Source organism: Formica exsecta, unplaced genomic scaffold, assembly GCF_003651465.1.
Source record: "Formica exsecta isolate Colony F162 unplaced genomic scaffold, ASM365146v1 scaffold298, whole genome shotgun sequence".
In the NCBI taxonomy this organism is placed as follows: domain Eukaryota; kingdom Metazoa; phylum Arthropoda; class Insecta; order Hymenoptera; family Formicidae; genus Formica; species Formica exsecta.
In genome coordinates this window covers 562,707-575,513 of record NW_021850237.1, presented here as the reverse complement: position 1 = coordinate 575,513, position 12,807 = coordinate 562,707, and the positions used below count along the sequence as shown (strand labels likewise).

The 12,807-nt window shown below is 35.5% G+C and overlaps 1 protein-coding gene across 2 annotated transcripts; it reads right to left on the bottom strand.

The window, feature by feature from the left end:
* Nucleotides 1-83: 83 nt before the first annotated feature.
* On the bottom strand, nucleotides 84-2,534 carry LOC115237505 (aminopeptidase M1-A-like). Of its 2 annotated transcripts, none has more exons than XM_029810581.1 (3): nucleotides 2,402-2,534; nucleotides 634-1,132; nucleotides 84-540 (listed from the first exon to the last, which is right to left on the bottom strand). In XM_029810581.1, the coding sequence occupies exons 2-3, from the start codon at nucleotides 1,089-1,091 to the stop codon at nucleotides 87-89; spliced, it is 912 nt and encodes a 303-aa protein (XP_029666441.1). In that variant the 5' UTR covers nucleotides 1,092-1,132; nucleotides 2,402-2,534; the 3' UTR covers nucleotides 84-86. The 2 variants fall into 2 exon arrangements, with proteins under 2 accessions (XP_029666441.1, XP_029666442.1); XM_029810582.1 differs by having other exon boundaries at nucleotides 634-1,128.
* Between the last annotated feature and the right edge of the window lie 10,273 nt (nucleotides 2,535-12,807).

Below are 12,807 nucleotides of genomic sequence, written 5' to 3'. Positions count from 1 at the left end.
TTAAATATTACAATTTTGCAATATTATTTTATTTTATAATATTTATTTTATAAATAACATTTCTTTGTCTTTTTAATCACATGTACTCACCTATAAAGAATGATTCCTAAATGCACCATAATTTCTTTTTCGAAATTTGGAAATGCGACATGTTCCGCTTTCGAAATATTCGGGAAGCGTTTCCATTCGTTTTCCAAAAATAGCGTAATATTTCCAGCTACATCTGCTGCAAACATCAAGTGAGATGCGGTATAAAGTCTACACCACATACTGACATCTCCAGATGTACTATAAATACGGTATAAATCAGTCATAATAATTGTTGCGAGATAAGTGGACATTGCAGGAGTGATATCGAAGTATGTCCACATCATTTTGTGTTGACGATTTTCCATTCTTTGCACTGGCATATTTGACAGAACCATGTACTGATTATAATGCATTACAGAAATATTAAAGGTTGCTTTTAAATCAGGCTTGTCCCAGCCTGGAAACAATCGTCGAGCGCCAGTTGCACGGAAGATCGTAGCAGCCAGCCAACTATCATATTTTAAGAAAATAAATAAAAAAAAAAAAATTTCTTTGTTGTAATTATACATTGTACTGTTTAATAGACATTTATCATTTACTTACGTTATATTTTTATTATGCCCACCTACGCTGAAAATTTCGAGACCTCCGTCATTAGCTACAGAACCGGTATATTTTATATTTAGAGTGTAATTTCCTGGTGGTAATTTATCCTTAAAATAAATGTCAAGAATAGGCGTTTCAATATTCTGTGTGTATATCGGTTTATAAACTATATATTTATTCTCTTTATCAGATTCTTCTAGATTCGCATTTAGAAGCATACTACTAATGCACAGTTTTTCTGAATATAAGTTTATATGTTGCGTTTCATAAAGAATGTTAATGCTGATATTGGATTCGCCGTAGAAAATCTGTCCTTCAATAAATGGTATAAGCTTGATATCGTAATGCTTTGGTTTTATATAATTTAATAGCTTGGATGAAGCTTCATCGGGATAAAAAGCCGTCGCGGTCATAAATATTAATCCGCTACTTATTAATAGTTTCAAGAGTATCATGTCGATGTTGTATCATATATTCATGTATCTGCAGAAACTTTCTAGGAAAGAAATAAATAGAGAAATAAAATATATCTCGGATGTCTCTTTATACGTACTGTGATAGTATATAAACATTAAAATAAATACAAGAACATATTTGTTGACATATTTCTTTGATAGTCTGTCTGTGTTATTCCCTTAAAATGTGTATATATATACTAAACGAACAAATTCGCAGAATATATAACTAAAATAAAATCAAATTTTCAATTGTATTATTTATAAAACTGTGTTGAATATAATATAAGTCATGATTTTCAGATGTATCACGATCGAAACATATCAACACATATGGGCCGCGCGCCAATTGTTTCGAATTTATTACGGATTTCTTCTACAATTAAAATATCCCATCACATTTTTTAATTGATAATTAATAATAATTGCAATTTTTACAAGGATCAGCATTCTACCAGCCTTATTTTTATAAGAAGTTACGAAAAGATATAATCTTATAGACATGACATTATGTCTACCAGATCTCTCTAATTGAGATGATATATATTTTTCTGTATATTCTATCAATATGTGTAATGTTTTAAATTGGTTTAATTGTATAAGTAAGAATTAAATTGATTATTAATTATTTTTTATAAATATCTAATAGCGTTTCAACTTTGATGAAAAATTATATTAAATCTGTAACAATACAATTTCATTTATTTATTATGTGTTGTATTTATATTTGCCCGTCATTTGATAAAATTAAATTTTTTAATATATTATCTCATAATAGACGATTGAATACAGATCGAAAACAATTGTTCTATTTATATTTCTTATACATATACCTTATTTTTAATAACAAAATTTAATATTTGGTTTAGTTTTTGTTTTTCTTGATACATTTCTATTTATCTCAACTTTAAGATTACACTAGCAGTAATTATCTGTTATAAAATGCGAAGAACAAAATAGAATTTTAATATTAGTAATAATTAATAGATAATGATTAGATATTCCTAGTCTTGTATTTATATATTATCTGTTACGTAAAATATAATATTTTTAAATTTCAAAAGACCATTTTATTCGATTTTGAAGTTCTATGAGTCGAAAATTATTTCAGCATTATATTATCGTAAAATATTATAATACATATTTAAAATTATCTCTATATTAAAACTCAAAGATGACTTTAAGAAAATAAAACTATGTTTGTCGTACTTGTGTCTTGGAAATATTTAAATTCCATTTTATTGTATATTTAAATTTTGTTGTATTTGTAGATAAATATAAGTATACGCTCTATATTTCTAATAACTTACCCTATATATTAGGATAATGTATGTCGATTGGAAAAGTATACAACCGTTTATAAAAATTAACTGCAACAAATTAATGCTTTTTATTGCCACTAGCTATATGTAATGATGGAAATATATACTATTCACATATACATTATTATAACTATTATATATGTACCGTATCGAAAGATCATCAAAGACTAACGACACTTTCTACGTGTCATCGCAATAAATATAATCTTATGTCAACAAAACTTCTGAGTTCGTTATATATAATATATATATATATATATATATATAACATATTTTTTACGTCGTATATAATATCTTTTTCAATCAATTTTATATGGCGTCTTTCAAATTTGAGTTTATCATATTTGTCATCTCGCTGTATCTTATATTTTTAGTTTAGACTGGATTTCTTTTTTCCATAATTCTCACAATTATTTTACAATTATAATTCATAAACTGACTGAGATGTTACGTCAACATCCAACATGCTAAACTAAATCAAATCATATTGCGTAACACTGCCCCTTCCGTACAATCTGGATTTGCATAGATTATAACGTCAGAGCGCACGACTCAAAATTCCTTTTACATTTGCAAAATCGGAAGCAAGATGCAGCTCGCGTCTCTCGCAAAAGAGAATTTAACACGCACATACTCACGCATCTCGCGCACATTTATGGGCGCGTCGCTATTATCTTCGAGCGCGTCGAGGAGGACGCCTCTGGCGGTTCTCACCAGACGACGTGGAGAAAGACAAGACAACGGTAAGCGAGGTACAGGACGGTGTGTACTCACTTCGGGAACAGTTATACCTGCGCACGTACCAACGACCCTTATTTATGTCGTCGCCACAACCATCATCGACGCGACCCTACACCGGTCGCTATGTCTCTCTCTTTCTCTTTGTCTTTTCTCTCTCGCCCTTTTCTCGCCCTTCCCTACCTCCGTATGGTTCCCTTCGCGCATTATCAGGCGGCAGCGTGCTTTTACGGTCGACGTATATCAATGGTCCAAAGGAAGATCCATGGAACGGCGACGTTGGCAGGTAGAGCTCCGCACGAGATGGTATGAGAGGTCCAAGTGACAATGCCGGGGATATAAAAACTTGCGTAAAGCTGTCCCACTTATCCACGGGGACCCCGCGGGGCCCGCCACACTCGTGCTGAATAAGGCGCAATAATCTTTTATTTATCAGCGTCTTAAAGAGCGATCTTTTGCGTTGAAATTGAAGCCGCTCCGAAAACTGAGACTGTCTTTCGCCGTTATAAGATTATAGATAAGTGTGAAGGCGCGAGAGTGGAAACCGTTTCCTACCTATTGGTCGATTCAATTACGAGACTTAATAGCACGCTCGATCGCTTTGTGCGACTTTAGCCGTGCCACCATTATCAAGCCCTTTTTTAATTACATGCTCAATTACACGTATTCGCGCGGACGGTAGGCGATTCCGCAACATCGTTCACGCTGGCAAAATATTGTGATACGTGAGACGAATGATAACTTTGCACGTTCGAGATCAATTTAGCCGACGTCTTTAGAAATCTAACGAAAAGTTTTTGTTATTGTGAAGAACGGTAGTTCGAAATTAAAAGACGATTAATTATTTTATACACATTTTTTTAAAAGAGAATAGAACCAAATTGAAAATTGGGATTTTATAAATCTATTTGTCTTTGATATTGCAAATCATTTTTTACAAGAACCTGTGTAGCAGCAGAGGGACATCTCTTTTAGAAAGTTTCATGAAAAACATAGTTGCTTTGATATATCTCGTATCCTAATCATAGTAATGACAGTGTATGGCAGGATACGCTACTAAAGTCATTTGTTATTATAACGCGTGTAATCCACCGTAATACTTATGATACGCGCGACATGATTCGTATAATGTTGCGTTACGCGACGTAGACGATGCGATGAATTGATTCGCCGACATAGATCTGACGCGGTTGATGAGCGGCTTCGGCCCCTCGCTTTAAAAGCTTTAATCCCGATCTAAAGGGTGGGTGTGGACGTCATGGACGATCTTGGAGGCGCACCGCGCCTATCTTGAAGAGCCCACCTTTTCCAGGAGGACCGCAGCCCTGGGCCCCGAATTCCTGCTCGACTATTACGTGCTGAAGAAAAAAAAAGGAAAGAGGAAAAAGAAGGAGAGAGAATTGAGAGCGGGGCCCGCCGCACGAGAGCGCGTTCTCTCCATTAGAATTACAAATATACGTGCCACACGGCACGCGCCCTGGGCGCTGAACTTGGTCGTAGCTTAATGTCAGGCATTTCGCGAGAAATTCATCACAGACCCCGCGGCCCCGAGCGAGTCAGTGTGTATGTCTTCTCTCGTTCCACGACCCCGAGAAGACGAACGAGAGCGGTTGCAACTTTCAGGGACGCGAGCCCCGAGATCTGGCAGACGCCAGATGGTGGAGTTCGTTTTCGCGCTTTTTTGTAAATTAAAGAGCGTTTCGCCGAGTGGCCAAGAGCCCGGATGCGCCGAATGCATCCAGTGAACGCAGCTAATTCTTGATGCGCACGCTAGACTATCGTCCACGAGCTAGGAACTAGCCGTTTAAAATACGTGCAATTTAAACACGCGTATATATAATTGCTTCTATTAAGATCTGAGAAGATTAAGGTTTAATTCCGGAGAAATTAGAGTTTAATTAATTATCAATAATTTTCTCGATTATTAATTTTTTTTTTCTGTATATAAAAAAAGAATGTGTTTGTGACATTTTATTTCTATATTTTGAAGCCCTTAAAAAAACGCTACCTTGAAGATGATATATCGAGTATATCCCACGGAAACATAGCATTGATGGGAAGCACGTACACACGTGCGTAATCGCGCGTATATTCAGTCGTATTACACTTTCGAATTTGTGTACTTTCCCATGGGAGGGATAGGAACACACGCGGTGAAAGGAATAGGACAACGCTCTTCACGCATGAACTCCTCTCTGTTCGAAGTATCGCGCACCGAAATCAGCAAATAACGACGGTATCGGCGGAAAAAAAAAAGAAACGGCAACAACGATTTTTCCCGGTTTTTTCAAAAGGGGGGGGGGGGGGGGAGGACACGAAATTCCATCACGACGGCCCCGCAGATCAGCCGACTAGATGATTCGCGCGATTCCCTTCGGGAGCTGCCGGCAGCAAAAAATCGCTATCATTCTTAGGCTCTGGGACGATAAGGCCCTTATTTGCGGTTCCCACGCCCGCCCATGCACGGCGTCCGTATATGTACACACACGTGGATTTTTCGACGGTCTTTCGCGCGCTATCACTTATCGCGATAGCCGACACTGGCGTACACGAGACGCCAGATTGCGTCGACGGGGGACGATCCCCCTTCATCGTCTTACTTGGATAAGACAGTGGTTCTCCTTTCTCTTCTTGTAGAGAAAAAAATAAGTAACAATCGTTATCATTTATTGCATTAGGTAAAAAAAAAGTCGTGATTGGAGAAAAAATAAAAAATATTAAAGTCGTAATAATAAAGTTTTTAACAAATTAAAGAAATAAAATCCGCAAACTATATATAATTTAATATTATGTAAGGATCTTATTCGAGCACGTTGCCGCTAACTTTTAAATAAATGTACTTCATCAATTCAGATATCTTATTAAATATTGTTTAGATTACTCGTTAAACAAGACATGTGGCTCGAGTTTGTTTTAAAAATCGATAATTAATAATTGTCCATTTTGTTACTAACAATAAATATGTGTCGATAAGTATCAATTTCTAACAATTAATATTAGTAATAGTTTAATTGATTACTTCAATAATACATTTTAATGGTTATAATTAAATTCTGATAACCTAGCGATTTTAATCAAACAGTAAACACAAAAATCGTTATAATGTATATTTTAACATATCAAAGCAACATTGTTATAATGAAGACTAAAAATTAGCCGCGTTTAATATCATTAAGCCTAGAAAAAAATAAATAATCAATAAGCACAAAAACATACATATTTATTACTTTATTACATTAGAAAATACTTGAAAGCGACATTTCGCTAATAAGTCAATATACGATGCATTTGATACGCACGACCAATCAATTATCATATTTATTAGCGATGCAACAACACGTGCTTCTCTTGCGTTTGTCTCTCTTTATATGCAATTATGTGATTTTTTTCACGATCGTGTCTGGCCAATATAATATCGAGTTTTCTTCGGAATGGTCCTGCAAGTCCCCCAAAAAATATACGCAGCTAGAGAATCATCATGTCAGGGTTATTAAAAATTAGGACCAAAGAGCGCACAACATTAAAACATTCAATTAAAACAAGATGCGATAAAATTAACGATTTTTTAATTTTGTCTCGTCAAACTTGCGCCAAATGCGTTCCGGTATCGTCCCATGTAAACCAACTTTGAAGATGATGCGTCCCCCGAGAATCGGCTGCCTCTCGAAGCGATCGTCAACGACCAAAAAAAGCACGCGAATACAACTAAGACTTAATTAGCCAGGCACAGGGGCCGGTCCGGGGTATCCCACGCCATTACGACAAAATCATTTGTGGGCGCTGCTGCTCTCCGGCTTTCTCTCGTCTCTCGAGTGCACGTACGATTGGACTCGATGCGACGATTTAATTACCGGTATCCTGTTCCTCCGCGCCGACCCTTGATAATTAATCGGCCGCTTAATTGATTAATCGGTCAATGGCCGAGCGCGATCAAGCGTACGTAAGTCGCGCAGATAAATTGTGCAAGTGATGCTGCGAACTTTATCGCCGATCTTTAGATCTGAATCTATTTTTCGAGTAACGATGCGACGTGAACATGAATTTGCTGTTCAACGACACTGCAAAGTATTGATAAACACGTTAAAACTCTATTTAAGTAACGACGGGAGGGATGGACATTTTAGTCGTGAAATCTAGGTGAATCGATAAAATGTACGATATAAAATATTGGTAGAATAAAATAGAACAATATATTTATATATTCCACACTCGAAGCTAGAAAAAAAAATTTCTCTCTTTGAATATAAGATATGTATAAAAATATATATATACATGAACAAGAACACATACACACATAAAATAAATTAAAATAAGAAAATTAATGCAAGAATTGATATAATATAAAACGCGATATATCATACAATTAATTGTATAGAAAAAAACATGACAAAATTCAAAGATTAATATTCATCTAATATTCTTAGGAATAGCTTTCACAAATTACTATTACAAGTTTCTACATTTTAATAAATTAATTTCTTTATGCAAATTGCGCATCAATAATATCCCATGAGAAATATAATTCTGTTCGCGGAAATTATATACGAGACTTCAGAAAAACATCTCATTTGCAGATAGATCGGCGGAGAGAAATCTTGTTGTAATATTAACTTTGCACCACACGAGAGCTCATCGTGTGACGCCGGTCTGAATAAGACGCGACATTACATCGGGGATTTTTCACAGCGGCGTGCCGCGTAATTATAAAGCGGCAAACTTTCGGACACTAGTAATTATCGAATTGTTCGCGTCTGTCGTCTACACGCCCTGCTCTCCCCCCGCGCGTTTTGTCCTAGCGGCTCTCCAGTATTCAGTCGAGATCCGATCTCGTGGTTTATGCAGAATTCCCGATTCAAGAGTTTGATTACATCGCGAACCCTTCGGCTTCTGCAGCCGGAACTAGTTTAGCAGTTGGTTTACATCGACCATAGGACTGCGACTAAATCGTTTACGTCCGTTGTACCGGTTGCAAACCAGTTCCGAGGAGACGAAATGCCGCGTCGAGAGAAGAGCGATAACGAGCCTGCGTGTCGCGCATCCGATTTATCATGCATAGTGCTCGCCGTTCGCGAGCAAAAAAGGACGCTCTGCTGTTAATTGTAACAATAATTAAACGACGCGATACCCTGCGTGGCGCGTTACGACAACGAGGAGGCGTTCACCTATATATTACACGCGCAAGAATGCAAACGGGAACATCGCGCGAATGAACCAATGCATCCAACGATGGCATTTTAGTTACACATTAGTTTTTATAAGTTAAATACTGTATTTATTTAAATAATAATATAATAATAATAATGTTATATTGGATGCAATAAAATGTAATAAAACATAAAAATTAAAAGTAATTATACAATATAAATATAAAATTGCATATCAAAAGCAGCAAACAATATAAATGTGAGACGATAATAAGATCGCCCACATCTCTGGTATTTTGTAATAATTTTGAAATTTTGAAATTATTTGTCGGTGCAATCAAGTACGAATCTCGCCGGAGCGAAGTTACGATAATGTATTCGTGATAATTTAAACTCCATTGCTACTCTACTGAGTGCAACTCTTTCCGATGGAAAAAAAAATAATCGGAAATCTCCCCCATGTCTGTCAGAACGTAATCCCCGGGTGAGTTCTACGAGCATCGCGGTAACGAGGTGGAGGATGTAACGAACATCTGAACTAATCTCATTTCCGGGAAGGTTCTGGTTACGACGGTATCAACCATGATGGTACTCCTTGTTCCGCGTAGGAATTAGTTTCCGAAACAATTTGGAAGCGAGGCACGTGCTGACCACTGCTTCGATAGAGAGTTGTATAATTTCCGTGACTTTATATTCGACAGTTTTTTTACCGTGGAAAAGAGTTATTTGTTATATATTATATATGTATATTTATCAATTTTTATATTTAATCAATTTAATGTCGTCTTCAGAATATTTATTGTTAATATTAAAAATATTGAAAATTATAGAAGTATTTATGAAATGCTTACTTTTATATAAGAAATTTTCAGAAAAAGTTTTATAAAAATTTTCGTATTATTTAATTAAGTCATTACTTACGCCTGAATATGTGTCGCTGTTGCTTTTATACCGTTGGTTACATAGGTACGGCTAACAGGTCGTTGACGTTATAATAAATTCAAAGTTTTGTCAGTCGCAGGTCAGCTCTGAGTCTTTGATCTAAATGAATCTCGCGCGAGATCTTCTTGCGCAGCATTTCTATTTTCTTTCTTGAATTCCTCCTAGATCTTCTCCAAGAGGCACATATCATATCGTACAAATCGTGGACGAGACGTAAAGAAAGTATCAGATAAAGGTCTTTGAAATACGCATCATATATATCACATATAAAATTATAAATTATTGTTTCTTGCGATCTTTACAAATAGTACTTATTTTTTTAACGATACTTATAAAGTTAAATATATTTCAATATTTTAAATTTCTCACAATATAATTTGTTATCCGAATTAAAAACGCGCAGTAAAACAATCAAATCTAACGATCAAATAATTAATAGAAAATAACGAAATGTCTTGCGATACATCAATTGTTCAATCAATAAATGATTTATAATTTCAATTTCTTGAAATTTTATAAAATAACTCCTGTAACATAATATTCCACGTATATATCTGTATGCCGTACGTAAAATATTTCGACAACGAAGTATCAATAATGGTGAGGGTATGCGGCCTTGGTGACGTAAACATTAGCGCGTTATTGTTTACGTTTACGCCGGCAAGGCCGCATACCATTGTATCATTCGCACGGCCTTCTTATCATTCGCACAGCGACACTCGAATAGGAAAGTAATGGTGCGAAACGCTCCGTAATCAATGCGCGATCGAACGTCGTAAAGGTATTTAATGAAGCGCGAGAAAAGAGAAAAGAGAAAAAGGGAGAGAGGGAAAACGCGTAACGTTACGGGCATACAGTTAACGAGAAGAGATCCGTGTAGAATTTGATAGACGCGCGATGAAAGAGCAAATTATAAATTATCGTTCTTTGAAATCTTTATAAACAGTAATTATTTCTCTAACGATGCTTATAAAGTTAAATATATTTCGATACTTCAAATTTTTCGCCGATCTAAATATAATTTGTTATTTGAACTGAAAACATGCAGTAAAACAATCAAATCGGACGATCGAATAATTAACATAACGAAAGGCCTTGCGATACATCAATTATTCAGTCGCACACACATATACAATAATAAATCTATAATTTAAATTTCTTAGATTTCATGAAATTATTTTTATAATATAATATTCCGCGTATATATCTGTATGCCGTACGTAAAATATTTCGGCAAGAAAATATCAATAATGATAGGGAATAGCGGCTTTGCCAACGTAAACATTAGCTTGCTATTGTTTACGTTTACGCCGCCAAGACCGCATACCATTGTATCATTCGTACGGCCTTCTTATTATTCACACGGCGACATTCGAACAGAAAAGTAGTGGTGAGAGAGATTTTTTAATCAGTGCGCGATCAAACGTCGTAAAAGTGTTATTTAACAAAGTGCGAGAAAAGAGAGACAGAGAACGCGTAACGTTACGGGTAACAGTGTTAGTGAGAAAAGATCTCTATGGGATTTGATGTGTGCTATGGAAGAGCGAAATCAACGAGGGAGCAGAACGAGCCACGCAACGATGGATGCACGGAATTTATTACGACAGTTTAAGAATACAGGTATTTATTTATTGTTCAATCGTGATGTTTATGGTTTATGTAAATTATACGCCGTAAATGGAATGCTTCATCTACGCCTTTTCCTATATTCTCTTTCGTCGCGAAAGTTCATCCTTCCGCTTGCCGGAAAACTTAAGATCATTCCCGGGTATTGTCACGGATCCAATTCGTGCGTGATCAGCAACGATCGATAATATATCATCCATTAATCATACAGGAACGATTTTCAATTCGCGCGTAATTTTTACGTTATAGAAGCGAACGTCAGTTGCATGATAGTTCTTAATACTCGTGGTGATTAAAGTGGCGATTAACCCTTTGTGATCCTTAAGTATTTTATATCAATATATTTCCATTTTTATATATTTCATTTATGTAAAAATTTCTATTGCTACAGAAGATCGTAAATTATATTTTTAGATTTTTTACATAATCTATATATAAATTATTGTTTTTAAAAATTTTTTAAATAAGGAAGATTAAGAATGTAAAGATATAATTAATAGTTTTTACATTTCACGATAGTTTTGATAACAGATAAAAAAATGAAGTTATATATTTAATTTTTTTAATATTTCATTATTTTCATTAATTCAATTTTGTAGTTTAGTCTTGTTCATATAATGTAATGTAAAAAATTAACATTTGCAACAACTACTTAACTAGATTATTTTTTTAAAGATGTTTGCCTATAATAATAAAAATGGAATACTCTACGGAATAATCGTAATCGATGCAGATATTAAAATGCATCGAGTAGATAATCACTGAAAATTAAATGGATCGCGAATTACATAATTATAATCAATGCAGGAATGAAAATTAATTACTAATAAGAATATCATCATGATTTAAAAATATTTATAATTAATTATATATCAAAATTAATTATTGATACGAAAATAATTCCTGATATTATGCCAAAACAAGACAAAGTTAGGAATTTGCATTCAATATCTCCATTCCTGGTTCCAAGTTATTCCCATATTAATATTTGAGTACGCACACGCGATTCGAAGCAATATTATTTACGCGATAAATATTACGATATGTATGGTCACTTTCATATTCCGTTTCTCTACCGTAATCTCTCGTTAACATTGGTATCCGAAGGCGAGATCAGCAACCGATCTCGACGACGATGATGGTGGTACAGGGTTGGTTGCCGGCATCCAGGGAGCTTTTAAAGTCGCGTTTGCAAATTGGAACATAAAATCATGGTTATAACGGGCGTCGTTGATTGTTCGTTACCACCGCTGCCTACGCAAACGAAGCATGCGTGCGCGCGTGTGTGTGTGTGTGCGGCGGCGGTTCGTGTCGCGAGTGCACGCGAGTGCGTACACGATCAACGGAGGTTAACTACCATTCGGGACGTTGCATATAAAAGGCCGTTCTGATATTTCATCGAGCGGTATGCGGTAAAGTCATCGGTGGGGCGTGCTATATATCGAGGGCGAATCGATTTCTCGGAGGAACGAGCGAGCCGAGATGGTGCCCCGCTCCTGGTCGATCTCCATTCTAGATCTTCATTCGCAATTTCGACTCCGAGAGAGATATTCCGGCTATTCATTATCTTACCGTCCGCATCTGCTGCCTCTATTGCATTTTTAATTAATCCATAGGCATACGGCATATCGCGCGTGGACGATCTCGTGCACGTGCATCGTCCTCTTCGACGATCGTTGACGTCGTTTTCAATTTTGCTTCGATCCTTTTCTTCTTTTACGATTTGTCTGTACCTATATTTGTCCATACACAATTTTACTGCATCAGTTGCGAGACGCGTAACAGTTTTTGTAGCAGAATTCGATATTAAGAGATTAATTATTACATTTTTATCAACATAAATAGATTTATAGCAAATTTTTATAAAATTTTTATATAATATTTTTATATTTATATAATTAATTTCAGTAACGTAACGTATATAAATAATAACATATTTATTAT